Source organism: Coregonus clupeaformis, unplaced genomic scaffold (assembly GCF_020615455.1).
Source record: "Coregonus clupeaformis isolate EN_2021a unplaced genomic scaffold, ASM2061545v1 scaf2480, whole genome shotgun sequence".
NCBI lineage: Eukaryota > Metazoa > Chordata > Actinopteri > Salmoniformes > Salmonidae > Coregonus > Coregonus clupeaformis.
This window is the reverse complement of record NW_025535934.1, coordinates 18,039-42,455: the sequence shown is the minus strand read 5'-3', so window position 1 is coordinate 42,455 and position 24,417 is coordinate 18,039. Positions and strand designations below refer to the sequence as shown.

Genomic DNA, 24,417 nt, shown 5'->3' with positions numbered 1-24,417 from the left:
CACTGGTCCTTTGTCCCTGTGTAATGTGATATTGTTCCCCCTAGCCCACTGGTCCTTTGTCCCTGTGTAATGTGATATTGTCCCCCCTAGCCCACTGGTCCTTTGTCCCTGTGTAATGTGATATTGTCCCCCCTAGCCCACTGGTCCTTTGTCCCTGTGTAATGTGATATTGTTCCCCCTAGCCCACTGGTCCTTTGTCTCTGTGTAATGTGATATTGTCCCCCCTAGCCCACTGGTCCTTTGTCCCTGTGTAACGTGATATTGTCCCCCTAGCCCACTGGTCCTTTGTCCCTGTGTAATGTGATATTGTTCCCCTAGCCCACTGGTCCTTTGTCCCTGTGTAATGTGATATTGTCCCCCTAGCCCACTGGTCCTTTGTCCCTGTGTAATGTGATATTGTCCCCCTAGCCCACTGGTCCTTTGTCCCTGTGTAATGTGATATTGTTCCCCCTAGCCCACTGGTCCTTTGTGCCTGTGTAATGTGATATTGTCCCCCTAGCCCACTGGTCCTTTGTCCCTGTGTAATGTGATATTGATCCCCCTAGCCCACTGGTCCTTTGTGCCTGTGTAATGTGATATTGTCCCCCTAGCCCACTGGTCCTTTGTCCCTGTGTAATGTGATATTGTCCCCCTAGTCCACTGGTCCTTTGTCCCTGTGTAATGTGATATTGTTCCCCCTAGCCCACTGGTCCTTTGTCCCTGTGTAATGTGATATTGTTCCCCCTAGCCCACTGGTCCTTTGTCTCTGTGTAATGTGATATTGTCCCCCTAGCCCACTGGTCCTTTGTCCCTGTGTAATGTGATATTGTCCCCTGTAGCCCACTGGTCCTTTGTCCCTGTGTAATGTGATATTGTCCCCCCTAGCCCACTGGTCCTTTGTCCCTGTGTAATGTGATATTGTCCCCCTAGCCCACTGGTCCTTTGTCTCTGTGTAATGTGATATTGTCCCCCTAGCCCACTGGTCCTTTGTCCCTGTGTAATGTGATATTGTCCCCTGTAGCCCACTGGTCCTTTGTCCCTGTGTAATGTGATATTGTCCCCTGTAGCCCACTGGTCCCTTGTCCCTGTGTAATGTGATATTGTCCCCCTAGCCCACTGGTCCTTTGTCCCTGTGTAATGTGATATTGTTCCTCTAGCCCACTGGTCCTTTGTCCCTGTGTAATGTGATATTGTTCCCCCTAGCCCACTGGTCCTTTGTCCCTGTGTAATGTGATATTGTCCCCCCTAGCCCACTGGTCCTTTGTCTCTGTGTAATGTGATATTGTCCCCCCTAGCCCACTGGTCCTTTTTCCCTGTGTAATGTGATATTGTCTCCCCTAGCCCACTGGTCCTTTGTCCCTGTGTAATGTGATATTGTTCCCTCTAGCCCACTGGTCCTTTGTCCCTGTGTAATGTGATATTGTTCCCTCTAGCCCACTGGTCCTTTGTCCCTGTGTAATGTGATATTGTCCCCTCTAGCCCACTGGTCCTTTGTCCCTGTGTAATGTGATATTGTCCCCCCTAGCCCACTGGTCCTTTGTCCCTGTGTAATGTGATATTGTTCCCCCTAGCCCACTGGTCCTTTGTCCCTGTGTAATGTGATATTGTCCCCCTAGCCCACTGGTCCTTTGTCTCTGTGTAATGTGATATTGTCCCCCTAGCCCACTGGTCCTTTGTCCCTGTGTAATGTGATATTGTCCCCCTAGCCCACTGGTCCTTTGTCCCTGTGTAATGTGATATTGTTCCCCCTAGCCCACTGGTCCTTTGTCTCTGTGTAATGTGATATTGTCCCCCTAGCCCACTGGTCCTTTGTCCCTGTGTAATGTGATATTGTTCCCTCTAGCCCACTGGTCCTTTGTCCCTGTGTAATGTGATATTGTCCCCCTAGCCCACTGGTCCTTTGTCCCTGTGTAATGTGATATTGTTCCCCCTAGCCCACTGGTCCTTTGTCTCTGTGTAATGTGATATTGTCCCCCTAGCCCACTGGTCCTTTGTCCCTGTGTAACGTGATATTGTCCCCCTAGCCCACTGGTCCTTTGTCCCTGTGTAATGTGATATTGTTCCCCTAGCCCACTGGTCCTTTGTCCCTGTGTAATGTGATATTGTCCCCCCTAGCCCACTGGTCCTTTGTCCCTGTGTAATGTGATATTGTCCCCCTAGCCCACTGGTCCTTTGTCCCTGTGTAATGTGATATTGTTCCCCCTAGCCCACTGGTCCTTTGTGCCTGTGTAATGTGATATTGTCCCCCCTAGCCCACTGGTCCTTTGTCCCTGTGTAATGTGATATTGTTCCCCCTAGCCCACTGGTCCTTTGTGCCTGTGTAATGTGATATTGTCCCCCCTAGCCCACTGGTCCTTTGTCCCTGTGTAATGTGATATTGTCCCCCTAGCCCACTGGTCCTTTGTCCCTGTGTAATGTGATATTGTTCCCCCTAGCCCACTGGTCCTTTGTCTCTGTGTAATGTGATATTGTCCCCCTAGCCCACTGGTCCTTTGTCCCTGTGTAATGTGATATTGTCCCCTGTAGCCCACTGGTCCTTTGTCCCTGTGTAATGTGATATTGTCCCCCCTAGCCCACTGGTCCTTTGTCCCTGTGTAATGTGATATTGTCCCCCCTAGCCCACTGGTCCTTTGTCTCTGTGTAATGTGATATTGTCCCCCCTAGCCCACTGGTCCTTTGTCCCTGTGTAATGTGATATTGTCCCCTGTAGCCCACTGGTCCTTTGTCCCTGTGTAATGTGATATTGTCCCCTGTAGCCCACTGGTCCTTTGTCCCTGTGTAATGTGATATTGTCCCCCCTAGCCCACTGGTCCTTTGTCCCTGTGTAATGTGATATTGTTCCCTCTAGCCCACTGGTCCTTTGTCCCTGTGTAATGTGATATTGTTCCCCTAGCCCACTGGTCCTTTGTCCCTGTGTAATGTGATATTGTCCCCCCTAGCCCACTGGTCCTTTGTCTCTGTGTAATGTGATATTGTCCCCCTAGCCCACTGGTCCTTTTTCCTGTGTAATGTGATATTGTCTCCCCTAGCCCACTGGTCCTTTGTCCCTGTGTAATGTGATATTGTTCCCTCTAGCCCACTGGTCCTTTGTGCCTGTGTAATGTGATATTGTCCCCCTAGCCCACTGGTCCTTTGTGCCTGTGTAATGTGATATTGTCCCCCCTAGCCCACTGGTCCTTTGTCCCTGTGTAATGTGATATTGTTCCCTCTAGCCCACTGGTCCTTTGTCCCTGTGTAATGTGATATTGTTCCCTCTAGCCCACTGGTCCTTTGTCCCTGTGTAATGTGATATTGTCCCCCCTAGCCCACTGGTCCTTTGTCCCTGTGTAATGTGATATTGTCCCCCCTAGCCCACTGGTCCTTTGTCCCTGTGTAATGTGATATTGTTCCCCCTAGCCCACTGGTCCTTTGTCCCTGTGTAATGTGATATTGTCCCCCTAGCCCACTGGTCCTTTGTCCCTGTGTAATGTGATATTGTTCCCCCTAGCCCACTGGTCCTTTGTCCCTGTGTAATGTGATATTGTCCCCCTAGCCCACTGGTCCTTTGTCCCTGTGTAATGTGATATTGTTCCCCTAGCCCACTGGTCCTTTGTCCCTGTGTAATGTGATATTGTCCCCCTAGCCCACTGGTCCTTTGTCCCTGTGTAATGTGATATTGTCCCCCTAGCCCACTGGTCCTTTGTCCCTGTGTAATGTGATATTGTTCCCCTAGCCCACTGGTCCTTTGTCCCTGTGTAATGTGATATTGTTCCCCCTAGCCCACTGGTCCTTTGTCCCTGTGTAATGTGATATTGCCCCCCTAGCCCACTGGTCCTTTGTCCCTGTGTAATGTGATATTGTTCCCCCTAGCCCACTGGTCCTTTGTCCCTGTGTAATGTGATATTGTCCCCCCTAGCCCACTGGTCCTTTGTCCCTGTGTAATGTGATATTGTCCCCCTAGCCCACTGGTCCTTTGTCCCTGTGTAATGTGATATTGTCCCCCTAGCCCACTGGTCCTTTGTCCCTGTGTAATGTGATATTGTCCCCCCTAGCCCACTGGTCCTTTGTCCCTGTGTAATGTGATATTGTTCCCCCTAGCCCACTGGTCCTTTGTCCCTGTGTAATGTGATATTGTCCCCCTAGCCCACTGGTCCTTTGTCCCTGTGTAATGTGATATTGTTCCCCCCTAGCCCACTGGTCCTTTGTCCCTGTGTAATGTGATATTGTCCCCCTAGCCCACTGGTCCTTTGTCCCTGTGTAATGTGATATTGTCCCCCTAGCCCACTGGTCCTTTGTCCCTGTGTAATGTGATATTGTCCCCCTAGCCCACTGGTCCTTTGTCCCTGTGTAATGTGATATTGTCCCCCCTAGCCCACTGGTCCTTTGTCCCTGTGTAATGTGATATTGTTCCCCCTAGCCCACTGGTCCTTTACATATTCTTTATATATACTTGTGTTCCCCCCATGTCCTTTTTGTATTGATTTGTTGTTAATAATTAAAAAATAAACATGTCAATGCTAAAATAATTGTTTTATTGGAACTTGTTGATAGGTCTATTGTGTAGGCTACATTGAGGTAGGCCTATAAAATGTACCTTATTTGGACTGGATCGTTCAATATTTTAGTGTCACAAACCACGTTTCCATCTACAGTTTTTATGCGAGTAAAGTCATATCATATATTTTTTTAAATCATGACAACTGTGATGGAAACAGGAAGTTTCGGTACAATTGTATAAATGCTGACGGATAATTTGTTCGTTCAACATGGTGGAATCTTTTTGTGTTGGTAAAATTAATTATGCGAGAAATGGCGGTGGAAACGCCTTTATGTTCAAATAATATTGACATAATATCCATCATACTGTATCATTTACATTTACATTTACGTCATTTAGCAGACGCTCTTATCCAGAGCGACTTACAAATTAGTGCATTCACCTTATAGCCAGTGGGATAACCACTTTACAATATGTTTTTTTTCTTTCTTTCTTTGGGGTGGGGTAAGGGGGGTAGAAGGATTACTTTATCCTATCCCAGGTATCAAAGTAAACTTGGAGTCATGCGATGATATGGTGTCTCCCACTACATCATCTCCCACTATGACTCGGGAAACCATGCAGTTTATTAGGCTACAGGGGAAATTAATTATATGATGAACTTCTCAGGGTGGTGAAGGTGCGTGGTGATGAGTTTGATGCTACTTTCCAATAAATATCCAGGATCTTATTCTGGTGACATGATGATCAATGCTTGACTTCCGTTTGACAAATAAAACTCTCGCTCTGATCCATAATAATCTCATCATGTAGACTAGCCTACCCACACTGGTGGGGAAAAGCGCATATCATCCGGATTTATGAATATTCACATGAAAATCTATCGCCAATGGGATGAAAACCTAGCTATAGTAATGAAACTATACCGTTTAAACAGTTGACTATATCACAGGGATACAAAACAGGGAGAAAGCTGATTGATAAAGGTATTTTCTTAATGCCATGTTTTTACTTGATTCTAACATGAGGAATTAAGCCTAAAGAATCCTCTAAATCCTCATCAATAAACGTTTATTCGCTGTAAATTGTAAACTCTCCCCCTACACCGCTCTGCTGAGATGACAGGTCACTGTTTGGCTCCTCTCTGAATTATCAGGTGTGTCTTGATCTGGAGGAGCGCGGCAGCACTGGAAACATTTGGCGGTGCGGCAAGATAAGTTTGATCAGTCCTATAACTCCTACCCTCACCCTAACCATTTTAAAATGTCAAATGCAATAGGGGGACGTCCCAAGGATCCCGGATAGCATGGACAGAAGACGTTTCCAGTGGGCTGGACTAGACTATTCACTCCGGAGGGGCGGCAGATTTGCGCTACGAACTTTCAGGAAGGAAACTAGTAGCTCGGGAGCACAGCCCTACCTCCCGAGGAGAGGAATGGAATGCACCCGGAACTCACTTCCTCTTCAAGACGTGTATTGAATTAAGAAAGCAGTTGCACCTGTTCGCATGAAACGTTCATGTTTGGAGAGATGGCAACTTGAGAAGCACAAGAACAACGGTAGCGAACGGGATCAGCGTGTTGAAATGTCGTCCCAGGTTGGGAACGTGGCGGAACTTTTAGAAATAGACATATGTGACGGCGACATCTGTTCGGAGGGGGAAAGCGGAGTGTTCATCAACTCCGATACAGGTGCGTCACTCTCAGACGGCTTCTCGGCGTTTCAGCAGTGGACTAGACCTGGTTGTCGTTCCACTTCAGGCCACAACAACACAGGCTCTGTCTCAGAGAGACCGAGAGACTGCTCCAGCGACACATCATCGTCATGCCCGAGTCTGCATCCCCAGAACGGCCTGGGGTCTGGAACCGGTGATCGTGTGACCCTTGGCGACCTCCAGGGCGAGGATGTCCGAGCCCCCCGCTCCTCCATAGTGGACTGTCTGTTGGTGGAGCTTTATGATACCTACAGCAGCGCCCGGCTCAGTGTCGACAGCCCGGATAGCAGCACCGAGGCGTCCAGCTCTGAGCTGTTCTGCCGCAGTAATACTGGATCCAGCTTCCTCCAGGAGCTACAGGAGAAACACACCAGGAGACACCAGGTCAACTACCTGTCTCAGAAAGGTGAGTTCTATACACACAGACACAGAGAGAGAGAGACAGACAGGTCAACTACCTGTCTCAGAAAGGTGAGTTTTATACACACAGACACACAGAGAGAGAGACATACAGGTCAACTACCTGTCTCAGAAAGGTGAGTTTTATACACGCAGACAGACAGGTCAACTACCTGTCTCAGAAAGGTGAGTTTTATACACGCAGACACACAGAGAGAGGTCAACTACCTGCGTGTTAAATACACCATGACATTTTACTGGAGCGTTTTATCAATGACACTAACTAGGTTTCCATCCGATTGGCGACAGATTTTCATGGGAATTTTCTAGAATCCGCATAAAGAAAAAGTGAATTTTCCCATCAGTGGTGTGTTTCCACCAAACGGACTTGTTGCGGTCATGTACAGAATAAAAATCTAAAGTTCAATGTGTTTCCATCGCATTTTCAACTCTACCGATTTTAGTTTTGTGTGTTTTGTCCAAAAAAAACTGTTGTGTTAAATAGGCAATGTGCCTAGTCTGGACTCTAGCTGATAAGAGCGATAATATCAGTATTTGTCAAACGGCAGTCGATCATCATGTCACTAGATCTTGACATTGATTGGAAAGCAGCATCAAACTCATAGTGTGCACTTTCAACACCCTGTGAAGTTCATCATTAATTTAATCTGCAGCCTAAGAAACTGCATGGTTTCCCCAGTCCTTGTGGGAGGACTGCACACCATATCATCGTGTGACTCCCAAATTTGCTTCGATATGATAGTTATTATATTAGTATTTGCGCATAAAGGCGTTTCCACCGCCATTTCTCACATAATACATTTTACCGATACAAAAAGATCCCATCATGTTGAATGAACAAATTATCTGTAAGCATTTATAAAATTGTACTGGAACTTCCTGTTTCCATCACAGCTGTCATGATTTTATTTGTTTATATGGTATGACTTTACTCGCATAAAAACTGTGGATGGAAATGTGGTTACTGGCCATAAAACCTACTAAGATAACATTAACTACTACTGGTAGTCTACTACAGGGCAATATAACACTAAACCATAAGATAACATTACAACTACTACTGGTAGTCTACTACAGGGCAATATAACACTAAACCATAAGATAACATTACAACTACTACTGGTAGTCTACTACAGGGCAATATAACACTAAACCATAAGATAACATTAAAACTACTACTGGTAGTCTACTACAGGGCAATATAACACTAAACCATAAGATAACATTAACTACTACTGGTAGTCTACTACAGGGCAATATAACACTAAACCATAAGATAACATTACAACTACTACTGGTAGTCTACTACAGGGCAATATAACACTAAACCATAAGATAACATTAAAACTACTACTGGTAGTCTACTACAGGGCAATATAACACTAAACCATAAGATAACATTAAAACTACTACTGGTAGTCTACTACAGGGCAATATAACACTAAACCATAAGATAACATTAACTACTACTGGTAGTCTACTACAGGGCAATATAACACTAAACCATAAGATAACATTAAAACTACTACTGGTAGTCTACTACAGGGCAATATAACACTAAACCATAAGATAACATTAAAACTACTACTGGTAGTCTACTACAGGGCAATATAACACTAAACCATAAGATAACATTAAAACTACTACTGGTAGTCTACTACAGGGCAATATAACACTAAACCATAAGATAACATTAAAACTACTACTGGTAGTCTACTACAGGGCAATATAACACTAAACCATAAGATAACATTAGAACTACTACTGGTAGTCTACTACAGGGCAATATAACACTAAACCATAAGATAACATTACAACTACTACTGGTAGTCTACTACAGGGCAATATAACACTAAACCATAAGATAACATTAACTACTACTGGTAGTCTACTACAGGGCAATATAACACTAAACCATAAGATAACATTAAAACTACTACTGGTAGTCTACTACAGGGCAATATAACACTAAACCATAAGATAACATTAAAACTACTACTGGTAGTCTACTACAGGGCAATATAACACTAAACCATAAGATAACATTAACTACTACTGGTAGTCTACTACAGGGCAATATAACACTAAACCATAAGATAACATTAAAACTACTACTGGTAGTCTACTACAGGGCAATATAACACTAAACCATAAGATAACATTAAAACTACTACTGGTAGTCTACTACAGGGCAATATAACACTAAACCATAAGATAACATTAACTACTACTGGTAGTCTACTACAGGGCAATATAACACTAAACCATAAGATAACATTAAAACTACTACTGGTAGTCTACTACAGGGCAATATAACACTAAACCATAAGATAACATTAAAACTACTACTGGTAGTCTACTACAGGGCAATATAACACTAAACCATAAGATAACATTAAAACTACTACTGGTAGTCTACTACAGGGCAATATAACACTAAACCATAAGATAACATTAAAACTACTACTGGTAGTCTACTACAGGGCAATATAACACTAAACCATAAGATAACATTAAAACTACTACTGGTAGTCTACTACAGGGCAATATAACACTAAACCATAAGATAACATTAACTACTACTGGTAGTCTACTACAGGGCAATATAACACTAAACCATAAGATAACATTAACTACTACTGGTAGTCTACTACAGGGCAATATAACACTAAACCATAAGATAACATTAAAACTACTACTGGTAGTCTACTACAGGGCAATATAACACTAAACCATAAGATAACATTAAAACTACTACTGGTAGTCTACTACAGGGCAATATAACACTAAACCATAAGATAACATTAACTACTACTGGTAGTCTACTACAGGGCAATATAACACTAAACCATAAGATAACATTAAAACTACTACTGGTAGTCTACTACAGGGCAATATAACACTAAACCATAAGATAACATTAAAACTACTACTGGTAGTCTACTACAGGGCAATATAACACTAAACCATAAGATAACATTAAAACTACTACTGGTAGTCTACTACAGGGCAATATAACACTAAACCATAAGATAACATTAAAACTACTACTGGTAGTCTACTACAGGGCAATATAACACTAAACCATAAGATAACATTAAAACTACTACTGGTAGTCTACTACAGGGCAATATAACACTAAACCATAAGATAACATTAAAACTACTACTGGTAGTCTACTACAGGGCAATATAACACTAAACCATAAGATAACATTAAAACTACTACTGGTAGTCTACTACAGGGCAATATAACACTAAACCATAAGATAACATTAAAACTACTACTGGTAGTCTACTACAGGGCAATATAACACTAAACCATAAGATAACATTAAAACTACTACTGGTAGTCTACTACAGGGCAATATAACACTAAACCATAAGATAACATTAACTACTACTGGTAGTCTACTACAGGGCAATATAACACTAAACCATAAGATAACATTAAAACTACTACTGGTAGTCTACTACAGGGCAATATAACACTAAACCATAAGATAACATTAACTACTACTGGTAGTCTACTACAGGGCAATATAACACTAAACCATAAGATAACATTAAAACTACTACTGGTAGTCTACTACAGGGCAATATAACATTAAACCATAAGATAACATTAAAACTACTACTGGTAGTCTACTACAGGGCAATATAACACTAAACCATAAGATAACATTAAAACTACTACTGGTAGTCTACTACAGGGCAATATAACACTAAACCATAAGATAACATTAAAACTACTACTGGTAGTCTACTACAGGGCAATATAACACTAAACCATAAGATAACATTACAACTACTACTGGTAGTCTACTACAGGGCAATATAACACTAAACCATAAGATAACATTAAAACTACTACTGGTAGTCTACTACAGGGCAATATAACACTAAACCATAAGATAACATTAAAACTACTACTGGTAGTCTACTACAGGGCAATATAACACTAAACCATAAGACAACATTACAACTACTACTGGTAGTCTACTACAGGGCAATATAACACTAAACCATAAGATAACATTAACTACTACAGGGCAATATAACACTAAACCATAAGATAACATTAAAACTACTACTGGTAGTCTACTACAGGGCAATATAACACTAAACCATAAGATAACATTAAAACTACTACTGGTAGTCTACTACAGGGCAATATAACACTAAACCATAAGATAACATTAAAACTACTACTGGTAGTCTACTACAGGGCAATATAACACTAAACCATAAGATAACATTAACTACTACTGGTAGTCTACTACAGGGCAATATAACACTAAACCATAAGATAACATTAAAACTACTACTGGTAGTCTACTACAGGGCAATATAACACTAAACCATAAGATAACATTAAAACTACTACTGGTAGTCTACTACAGGGCAATATAACACTAAACCATAAGATAACATTAAAACTACTACTGGTAGTCTACTACAGGGCAATATAACACTAAACCATAAGATAACATTAAAACTACTACTGGTAGTCTACTACAGGGCAATATAACACTAAACCATAAGATAACATTAAAACTACTACTGGTAGTCTACTACAGGGCAATATAACACTAAACCATAAGATAACATTAAAACTACTACTGGTAGTCTACTACAGGGCAATATAACACTAAACCATAAGATAACATTAAAACTACTACTGGTAGTCTACTACAGGGCAATATAACACTAAACCATAAGATAACATTAACTACTACTGGTAGTCTACTACAGGGCAATATAACACTAAACCATAAGATAACATTAAAACTACTACTGGTAGTCTACTACAGGGCAATATAACACTAAACCATAAGATAACATTAAAACTACTACTGGTAGTCTACTACAGGGCAATATAACACTAAACCATAAGATAACATTAAAACTACTACTGGTAGTCTACTACAGGGCAATATAACACTAAACCATAAGATAACATTAAAACTACTACTGGTAGTCTACTACAGGGCAATATAACACTAAACCATAAGATAACATTAAAACTACTACTGGTAGTCTACTACAGGGCAATATAACACTAAACCATAAGATAACATTAAAACTACTACTGGTAGTCTACTACAGGGCAATATAACACTAAACCATAAGATAACATTAAAACTACTACTGGTAGTCTACTACAGGGCAATATAACACTAAACCATAAGATAACATTAAAACTACTACTGGTAGTCTACTACAGGGCAATATAACACTAAACCATAAGATAACATTACAACTACTACTGGTAGTCTACTACAGGGCAATATAATACTAAACCATAAGATAACATTACAACTACTACTGGTAGTCTACTACAGGGCAATATAACACTAAACCATAAGATAACATTAACTACTACTGGTAGTCTACTACAGGGCAATATAACACTAAACCATAAGATAACATTAAAACTACTACTGGTAGTCTACTACAGGGCAATATAACACTAAACCATAAGATAACATTACAACTACTACTGGTAGTCTACTACAGGGCAATATAACACTAAACCATAAGATAACATTAACTACTACTGGTAGTCTACTACAGGGCAATATAACACTAAACCATAAGATAACATTAAAACTACTACTGGTAGTCTACTACAGGGCAATATAACACTTAACCATAAGATAACATTAAAACTACTACTGGTAGTCTACTACAGGGCAATATAACACTAAACCATAAGATAACATTAACTACTACTGGTAGTCTACTACAGGGCAATATAACACTAAACCATAAGATAACATTAACTACTACTGGTAGTCTACTACAGGGCAATATAACACTAAACCATAAGATAACATTAACTACTACTGGTAGTCTACTACAGGGCAATATAACACTAAACCATAAGATAACATTACAACTACTACTGGTAGTCTACTACAGGGCAATATAACACTAAACCATAAGATAACATTACAACTACTACTGGTAGTCTACTACAGGGCAATATAACACTAAACCATAAGATAACATTAAAACTACTACTGGTAGTCTACTACAGGGCAATATAACACTAAACCATAAGATAACATTAAAACTACTACTGGTAGTCTACTACAGGGCAATATAACACTAAACCATAAGATAACATTAAAACTACTACTGGTAGTCTACTACAGGGCAATATAACACTAAACCATAAGATAACATTAAAACTACTACTGGTAGTCTACTACAGGGCAATATAACACTAAACCATAAGATAACATTACAACTACTACTGGTAGTCTACTACAGGGCAATATAACACTAAACCATAAGATAACATTAAAACTACTACTGGTAGTCTACTACAGGGCAATATAACACTAAACCATAAGATAACATTAAAACTACTACTGGTAGTCTACTACAGGGCAATATAACATTAAACCATAAGATAACATTAAAACTACTACTGGTAGTCTACTACAGGGCAATATAACACTAAACCATAAGATAACATTAAAACTACTACTGGTAGTCTACTACAGGGCAATATAACACTAAACCATAAGATAACATTAAAACTACTACTGGTAGTCTACTACAGGGCAATATAACACTAAACCATACGATAACATTAAAACTACTACTGGTAGTCTACTACAGGGCAATATAACACTAAACCATAAGATAACATTAACTACTACTGGTAGTCTACTACAGGGCAATATAACACTAAACCATAAGATAACATTAAAACTACTACTGGTAGTCTACTACAGGGCAATATAACACTAAACCATACGATAACATTAAAACTACTACTGGTAGTCTACTACAGGGCAATATAACACTAAACCATAAGATAACATTAAAACTACTACTGGTAGTCTACTACAGGGCAATATAACACTAAACCATAAGATAATATTAACTACTACTGGTAGTCTACTACAGGGCAATATAACACTAAACCATAAGATAACATTAACTACTACTGGTAGTCTACTACAGGGCAATATAACACTAAACCATAAGATAACATTAAAACTACTACTGGTAGTCTACTACAGGGCAATATAACACTAAACCATAAGATAACATTAAAACTACTACTGGTAGTCTACTACAGGGCAATATAACACTAAACCATAAGATAACATTAACTACTACTGGTAGTCTACTACAGGGCAATATAACACTAAACCATAAGATAACATTAAACCTACTACTGGTAGTTTACTACAGGGCAATATAACACTAAACCATAAGATAACATTAAAACTACTACTGGTAGTCTACTACAGGGCAATATAACACTAAACCATAAGATAACATTAAAACTACTACTGGTAGTCTACTACAGGGCAATATAACACTAAACCATAAGATAACATTAAAACTACTACTGGTAGTCTACTACAGGGCAATATAACACTAAACCATAAGATAACATTAAAACTACTACTGGTAGTCTACTACAGGGCAATATAACACTAAACCATAAGATAACATTAAAACTACTACTGGTAGTCTACTACAGGGCAATATAACACTAAACCATAAGATAACATTAAAACTACTACTGGTAGTCTACTACAGGGCAATATAACACTAAACCATAAGATAACATTAAAACTACTACTGGTAGTCTACTACAGGGCAATATAACACTAAACCATAAGATAACATTAACTACTACTGGTAGTCTACTACAGGGCAATATAACACTAAACCATAAGATAACATTAAAACTACTACTGGTAGTCTACTACAGGGCAATATAACACTAAACCATAAGATAACATTAACTACTACTGGTAGTCTACTACAGGGCAATATAACACTAAACCATAAGATAACATTAAAACTACTACTGGTAGTCTACTACAGGGCAATATAACATTAAACCATAAGATAACATTAAAACTACTACTGGTAGTCTACTACAGGGCAATATAACACTAAACCATAAGATAACATTAAAACTACTACTGGTAGTCTACTACAGGGCAATATAACACTAAACCATAAGATAACATTACAACTACTACTGGTAGTCTACTACAGGGCAATATAACACTAAACCATAAGATAACATTACAACTACTACTGGTAGTCTACTACAGGGCAATATAACACTAAACCATACGATAACATTACAACTACTACTGGTAGTCTACTACAGGGCAATATAACACTAAACCATACGATAACATTACAACTACTACTGGTAGTCTACTACAGGGCAATATAACACTAAACCATAAGATAACATTAAAACTACTACTGGTAGTCTACTACAGGGCAATATAACACTAAACCATAAGATAACATTAACTACTACTGGTAGTCTACTACAGGGCAATATAACACTAAACCATAAGAACATTAAAACTACTACTGGTAGTCTACTACAGGGCAATATAACACTAAACCATAAGATAACATTAAAACTACTACTGGTAGTCTACTACAGGGCAATATAACACTAAACCATAAGATAACATTAACTACTACTGGTAGTCTACTACAGGGCAATATAACACTAAACCATAAGATAACATTAAAACTACTACTGGTAGTCTACTACAGGGCAATATAACACTAAACCATAAGATAACATTAAAACTACTACTGGTAGTCTACTACAGGGCAATATAACACTAAACCATAAGATAACATTAAAACTACTACTGGTAGTCTACTACAGGGCAATATAACACTAAACCATACGATAACATTAAAACTACTACTGGTAGTCTACTACAGGGCAATATAACACTAAACCATAAGATAACCTTAAAACTACTACTGGTAGTCTACTACAGGGCAATATAACACTAAACCATAAGATAACCTTAAAACTACTACTGGTAGTCTACTACAGGGCAATATAACACTAAACCACAAGATAATATTAACTACTACTGGTAGTCTACTACAGGGCAATATAACACTAAACCATAAGATAACATTAAAACTACTACTGGTAGTCTACTACAGGGCAATATAACACTAAACCATAAGATAACATTAAAACTACTACTGGTAGTCTACTACAGGGCAATATAACACTAAACCATAAGATAACATTAAAACTACTACTGGTAGTCTACTACAGGGCAATATAACACTAAACCATAAGATAACATTAAAACTACTACTGGTAGTCTACTACAGGGCAATATAACACTAAACCATAAGATAACATTAAAAACTACTACTGGTAGTCTACTACAGGGCAATATAACACTAAACCATAAGATAACATTAAAACTACTACTGGTAGTCTACTACAGGGCAATATAACACTAAACCATAAGATAACATTAAAACTATTACTGGTAGTCTACTACAGGGCAATATAACACTAAACCATAAGATAACATTAAAACTACTACTGGTAGTCTACTACAGGGCAATATAACACTAAACATAAGATAACATTAAAACTACTACTGGTAGTCTACTACAGGGCAATATAACACTAAACCATAAGATAACATTAAAACTACTACTGGTAGTCTACTACAGGGCAATATAACACTAAACCATAAGATAACATTAAAACTACTACTGGTAGTCTACTACAGGGCAATATAACACTAAACCATAAGATAACATTAACTACTACTGGTAGTCTACTACAGGGCAATATAACACTAAACCATAAGATAACATTAAAACTACTACTGGTAGTCTACTACAGGGCAATATAACATTAAACCATAAGATAACATTAAAACTACTACTGGTAGTCTACTACAGGGCAATATAACACTAAACCATAAGATAACATTAAAACTACTACTGGTAGTCTACTACAGGGCAATATAACACTAAACCATAAGATAACATTACAACTACTACTGGTAGTCTACTACAGGGCAATATAACACTAAACCATAAGATAACATTACAACTACTACTGGTAGTCTACTACAGGGCAATATAACACTAAACCATACGATAACATTACAACTACTACTGGTAGTCTACTACAGGGCAATATAACACTAAACCATACGATAACATTACAACTACTACTGGTAGTCTACTACAGGGCAATATAACACTAAACCATAAGATAACATTAAAACTACTACTGGTAGTCTACTACAGGGCAATATAACACTAAACCATAAGATAACATTAACTACTACTGGTAGTCTACTACAGGGCAATATAACACTAAACCATAAGAACATTAAAACTACTACTGGTAGTCTACTACAGGGCAATATAACACTAAACCATAAGATAACATTAAAACTACTACTGGTAGTCTACTACAGGGCAATATAACACTAAACCATAAGATAACATTAACTACTACTGGTAGTCTACTACAGGGCAATATAACACTAAACCATAAGATAACATTAAAACTACTACTGGTAGTCTACTACAGGGCAATATAACACTAAACCATAAGATAACATTAAAACTACTACTGGTAGTCTACTACAGGGCAATATAACACTAAACCATAAGATAACATTAAAACTACTACTGGTAGTCTACTACAGGGCAATATAACACTAAACCATACGATAACATTAAAACTACTACTGGTAGTCTACTACAGGGCAATATAACACTAAACCATAAGATAACCTTAAAACTACTACTGGTAGTCTACTACAGGGCAATATAACACTAAACCATAAGATAACCTTAAAACTACTACTGGTAGTCTACTACAGGGCAATATAACACTAAACCACAAGATAATATTAACTACTACTGGTAGTCTACTACAGGGCAATATAACACTAAACCATAAGATAACATTAAAACTACTACTGGTAGTCTACTACAGGGCAATATAACACTAAACCATAAGATAACATTAAAACTACTACTGGTAGTCTACTACAGGGCAATATAACACTAAACCATAAGATAACATTAAAACTACTACTGGTAGTCTACTACAGGGCAATATAACACTAAACCATAAGATAACATTAAAACTACTACTGGTAGTCTACTACAGGGCAATATAACACTAAACCATAAGATAACATTAAAAACTACTACTGGTAGTCTACTACAGGGCAATATAACACTAAACCATAAGATAACATTAAAACTACTACTGGTAGTCTACTACAGGGCAATATAACACTAAACCATAAGATAACATTAAAACTATTACTGGTAGTCTACTACAGGGCAATATAACACTAAACCATAAGATAACATTAAAACTACTACTGGTAGTCTACTACAGGGCAATATAACACTAAACATAAGATAACATTAAAACTACTACTGGTAGTCTACTACAGGGCAATATAACACTAAACCATAAGATAACATTAAAACTACTACTGGTAGTCTACTACAGGGCAATATAACACTAAACCATAAGATAACATTAAAACTACTACTGGTAGTCTACTACAGGGCAATATAACACTAAACCATAAGATAACATTAAAACTACTACTGGTAGTCTACTACAGGGCAATATAACACTAAACCATAAGATAACATTAAAACTACTACTGGTAGTCTACTACAGGGCAATATAACACTAAACCATAAGATAACATTACAACTACTACTGGTAGTCTACTACAGGGCAATATAACACTAAACCATAAGATAACATTACAACTACTACTGGTAGTCTACTACAGGGCAATATAACACTAACCATAAGATAACATTAACTACTACTGGTAGTCTACTACAGGGCAATATAACACTAAACCATAAGATAACATTAACTACTACTGGTAGTCTACTACAGGGCAATATAACACTAAACCATAAGATAACATTAAAACTACTACTGGTAGTCTACTACAGGGCAATATAACACTAAACCATAAGATAACATTAACTACTACTGGTAGTCTACTACAGGGCAATATAACACTAAACCATAAGATAACATTAACTACTACTGGTAGTCTACTACAGGGCAATATAACACTAAACCATAAGATAACATTAACTACTACTGGTAGTCTACTACAGGGCAATATAACACTAAACCATAAGATAACATTACAACTACTACTGGTAGTCTACTACAGGGCAATATAACACTAAACCATAAGATAACATTACAACTACTACTGGTAGTCTACTACAGGGCAATATAACACTAAACCATAAGATAACATTACAACTACTACTGGTAGTCTACTACAGGGCAATATAACACTAAACCATAAGATAACATTACAACTACTACTGGTAGTCTACTACAGGGCAATATAACACTAAACCATAAGATAACATTACAACTACTACTGGTAGTCTACTACAGGGCAATATAACACTAAACCATAAGATAACATTAACTACTACTGGTAGTCTACTACAGGGCAATATAACACTAAACCATAAGATAACATTAACTACTACTGGTAGTCTACTACAGGGCAATATAACACTAAACCATAAGATAACATTAACTACTACTGGTAGTCTACTACAGGGCAATATAACACTAAACCATAAGATAACATTAAAACTACTACTGGTAGTCTACTACAGGGCAATATAACACTAAACCATAAGATAACATTAAAACTACTACTGGTAGTCTACTACAGGGCAATATAACACTAAACCATAAGATAACATTAAAACTACTACTGGTAGTCTACTACAGGGCAATATAACACTAAACCATACGATAACATTAAAACTACTACTGGTAGTCTACTACAGGGCAATATAACACTAAACCATAAGATAACATTAAAACTACTACTGGTAGTCTACTACAGGGCAATATAACACTAAACCATAAGATAATATGAACTACTACTGGTAGTCTACTACAGGGCAATATAACACTAAACCATAAGATAACATTAACTACTACTGGTAGTCTACTACAGGGCAATATAACACTAAACCATAAGATAACATTACAACTACTACTGGTAGTCTACTACAGGGCAATATAACACTAAACATAAGATAACATTAAAACTACTACTGGTAGTCTACTACAGGGCAATATAACACTAAACCATAAGATAACATTAAAACTACTACTGGTAGTCTACTACAGGGCAATATAACACTAAACATAAGATAACATTAAAACTACTACTGGTAGTCTACTACAGGGCAATATAACACTAAACCATAAGATAACATTAAAACTACTACTGGTAGTCTACTACAGGGCAATATAACACTAAACCATAAGATAACATTAAAACTACTACTGGTAGTCTACTACAGGGCAATATAACACTAAACCATAAGATAACATTAAAACTACTACTGGTAGTCTACTACAGGGCAATATAACACTAAACCATAAGATAACATTAAAACTACTACTGGTAGTCTACTACAGGGCAATATAACACTAAACCATAAGATAACATTACAACTACTACTGGTAGTCTACTACAGGGCAATATAACACTAAACCATAAGATAACATTACAACTACTACTGGTAGTCTACTACAGGGCAATATAACACTAACCATAAGATAACATTAACTACTACTGGTAGTCTACTACAGGGCAATATAACACTAAACCATAAGATAACATTAACTACTACTGGTAGTCTACTACAGGGCAATATAACACTAAACCAAAAAGATAACATTAAAACTACTACTGGTAGTCTACTACAGGGCAATATAACACTAAACCATAAGATAACATTAAAACTACTACTGGTAGTCTACTACAGGGCAATATAACACTAAACCATACGATAACATTAAAACTACTACTGGTAGTCTACTACAGGGCAATATAACACTAAACCATAAGATAACATTAAAACTACTACTGGTAGTCTACTACAGGGCAATATAACACTAAACCATAAGATAATATGAACTACTACTGGTAGTCTACTACAGGGCAATATAACACTAAACCATAAGATAACATTAACTACTACTGGTAGTCTACTACAGGGCAATATAACACTAAACCATAAGATAACATTACAACTACTACTGGTAGTCTACTACAGGGCAATATAACACTAAACCATAAGATAACATTACAACTACTACTGGTAGTCTACTACAGGGCAATATAACACTAAACCATAAGATAACATTAAAACTACTACTGGTAGTCTACTACAGGGCAATATAACACTAAACCATAAGATAACATTAACTACTACTGGTAGTCTACTACAGGGCAATATAACACTAAACCATAAGATAACATTAACTACTACTGGTAGTCTACTACAGGGCAATATAACACTAAACCATAAGATAACATTAACTACTACTGGTAGTCTACTACAGGGCAATATAACACTAAACCATAAGATAACATTAACTACTACTGGTAGTCTACTACAGGGCAATATAACACTAAACCATAAGATAACATTAACTACTACTGGTAGTCTACTACAGGGCAATATAACACTAAACCATAAGATAACATTAAAACTACTACTGGTAGTCTACTACAGGGCAATATAACACTAAACCATAAGATAACATTAAAACTACTACTGGTAGTCTACTACAGGGCAATATAACACTAAACCATAAGATAACATTAAAACTACTACTGGTAGTCTACTACAGGGCAATATAACACTAAACCATAAGATAACATTAAAACTACTACTGGTAGTCTACTACAGGGCAATATAACACTAAACCATAAGATAACATTAAAACTACTACTGGTAGTCTACTACAGGGCAATATAACACTAAACCATAAGATAACATTAAAACTACTACTGGTAGTCTACTACAGGGCAATATAACACTAAACCATAAGATAACATTAAAACTACTACTGGTAGTCTACTACAGGGCAATATAACACTAAACCATAAGATAACATTAAAACTACTACTGGTAGTCTACTACAGGGCAATATAACACTAAACCATAAGATAACATTAAAACTACTACTGGTAGTCTACTACAGGGCAATATAACACTAAACCATAAGATAACATTAAAACTACTACTGGTAGTCTACTACAGGGAAATATAACACTAAACCATAAGATAACATTAAAACTACTACTGGTAGTCTACTACAGGGCAATATAACACTAAACCATAAGATAACATTAAAACTACTACTGGTAGTCTACTACAGGGCAATATAACACTAAACCATAAGATAACATTAACTACTACTGGTAGTCTACTACAGGGCAATATAACACTAAACCATAAGATAACATTAAAACTACTACTGGTAGTCTACTACAGGGCAATATAACACTAAACCATAAGATAACATTAAAACTACTACTGGTAGTCTACTACAGGGCAATATAACACTAAACCATAAGATAACATTACAACTACTACTGGTAGTCTACTACAGGGCAATATAACACTAAACCATAAGATAACATTAAAACTACTACTGGTAGTCTACTACAGGGCAATATAACACTAAACCATAAGATAACATTAACTACTACTGGTAGTCTACTACAGGGCAATATAACACTAAACCATAAGATAACATTACAACTACTACTGGTAGTCTACTACAGGGCAATATAACACTAAACCATAAGATAACATTAACTACTACTGGTAGTCTACTACAGGGCAATATAACACTAAACCATAAGATAACATTAACTACTACTGGTAGTCTACTACAGGGCAATATAACACTAAACCATAAGATAACATTAAAACTACTACTGGTAGTCTACTACAGGGCAATATAACACTAAACCATAAGATAACATTAACTACTACTGGTAGTCTACTACAGGGCAATATAACACTAAACCATAAGATAACATTAACTACTACTGGTAGTCTACTACAGGGCAATATAACACTAAACCATAAGATAACATTAACTACTACTGGTAGTCTACTACAGGGCAATATAACACTAAACCATAAGATAACATTAACTACTACTGGTAGTCTACTACAGGGCAATATAACACTAAACCATAAGATAACATTAACTACTACTGGTAGTCTACTACAGGGCAATATAACACTAAACCATAAGATAACATTACAACTACTACTGGTAGTCTACTACAGGGCAATATAACACTAAACCATAAGATAACATTAAAACTACTACTGGTAGTCTACTACAGGGCAATATAACACTAAACCATAAGATAACATTAAAACTACTACTGGTAGTCTACTATAGGGCAATATAACACTAAACCATAAGATAACATTAAAACTACTACTGGTAGTCTACTACAGGGCAATATAACACTAAACCATAAGATAACATTAAAACTACTACTGGTAGTCTACTACAGGGCAATATAACACTAAACCATAAGATAACATTAAAACTACTACTGGTAGTCTACTACAGGGCAATATAACACTAAACCATAAGATAACATTAAAACTACTACTGGTAGTCTACTACAGGGCAATATAACACTAAACCATAAGATAACATTACAACTACTACTGGTAGTCTGTCATTTACTCCCACACACTTAATGTATTGTGAAATAGGTTGTAAGATACATTTTCATGTTTTAAAAATTGTATATTCCTGCCTTATTTTTGCTGGAGCCCAGGAAAAGTAGCTTCTGCCTTAGAACGAATGGGGATCCATAATAAATACAAATACAGCCTGATAGATATTATAATAATTATTATTATTATTATGAGGTGCTGATCTACAGTATCTATATCTATTGTCCCAGCACCAGAAGAGTTGAGGTGTATCATAGAGGAGGTTCTCTACAGGACAGGGCTCCAGTCGGCCAAGCTGATCTATATATCTATATATCTATATATCTATATTGTGTCCCAGCACCAGAAGAGTTGAGGTGTATCATAGAGGAGGTACTCTACAGGACAGGGCTCCAGTCAGCCAGGCTGATCTATATATCTATATATCTATATTGTGTTCCAGCACCAGAAGAGTTGAGGTGTATCATAGAGGAGGTTCTCTACAGGACAGGGCTCCAGTCGGCCAAGCTGATCTATATATCTATATATCTATATATCTATATTGTGTTCCAGCACCAGAAGAGTTGAGGTGTATCATAGAGGAGGTTCTCTACAGGACAGGGCTCCAGTCAGCCAAGCTGCTGCGCCAGCTGAAGAGGAGAGACCGCTTCAATCACAAGCTGCAGAAGAAATATGACATCATCACCGCCTGTCTGCAGGCCGTGTCCCAGAAGAGAAGTAAGGAGACGCGGTGGCACCTTGATCCCTGTGTAGTGCATCCTATTCCCTATGTAGTGCATCCTATTCCCTATGTAATGTAGTGCATCCTATTCCCTATGTAGTGCATCCTATTCCCTATGTAGTGCATCCAATTCCCTATGTAGTGCATCCAATTCCCTATGTAGTGCATCCTATTCCCTATGTAGTGTAGTGCATCCTATTCCCTATGTAGTGCATCCTATTCCCTATGTAGTGCATCCAATTCCCTATGTAGTGCACCCTATTCCCTATGTAGTGTAGTGCATCCTATTCCCTATGTAGTGCACCCTATTCCCTATGTAGTGCACCCTATTCCCTATGTAGTGCACCCTATTCCCTATGTAGTGTAGTGCATCCTATTCCCTATGTAGTGCACCCTATTCCCTATGTAGTGCATCCTATTCCCTATGTAGTGCATCCTATTCCCTATGTAGTGCATCCTATTCCCTATGTAGTGCATCCTATTCCCTATGTAGTGGATCCTATTCCCTATGTAGTGCATCCTATTCCCTATGTAGTGCGTCCTATTCCCTATGTAGTGCATCCTATTCCCTATGTAGTGCATCCTATTCCCTATGTAGTGCATCCTATTCCCTATGTAGTGCATCCTATTCCCTATGTAGTGCATCCTATTCCCTATGTAGTGCATCCTATTCCCTATGTAGTGCATGCTATTCCCTATGTAGTGCATGCTATTC

The 24,417-nt window shown here is 37.8% G+C and overlaps 1 protein-coding gene across 1 annotated transcript; it reads left to right on the top strand.

Annotated features, from left to right (window-relative positions):
* Positions 1-5,761: 5,761 nt before the first annotated feature.
* Positions 5,762-23,698, top strand: LOC123488760 (TBC1 domain family member 30-like; the record flags this gene model as incomplete). The annotated part of the gene is made up of 3 exons (XM_045219562.1): positions 5,762-6,576; positions 23,212-23,331; positions 23,534-23,698. Coding segments are annotated over exons 1-3 (898 nt in total), but the record flags the coding sequence as incomplete, so codon positions are not given.
* Between the last annotated feature and the right edge of the window lie 719 nt (positions 23,699-24,417).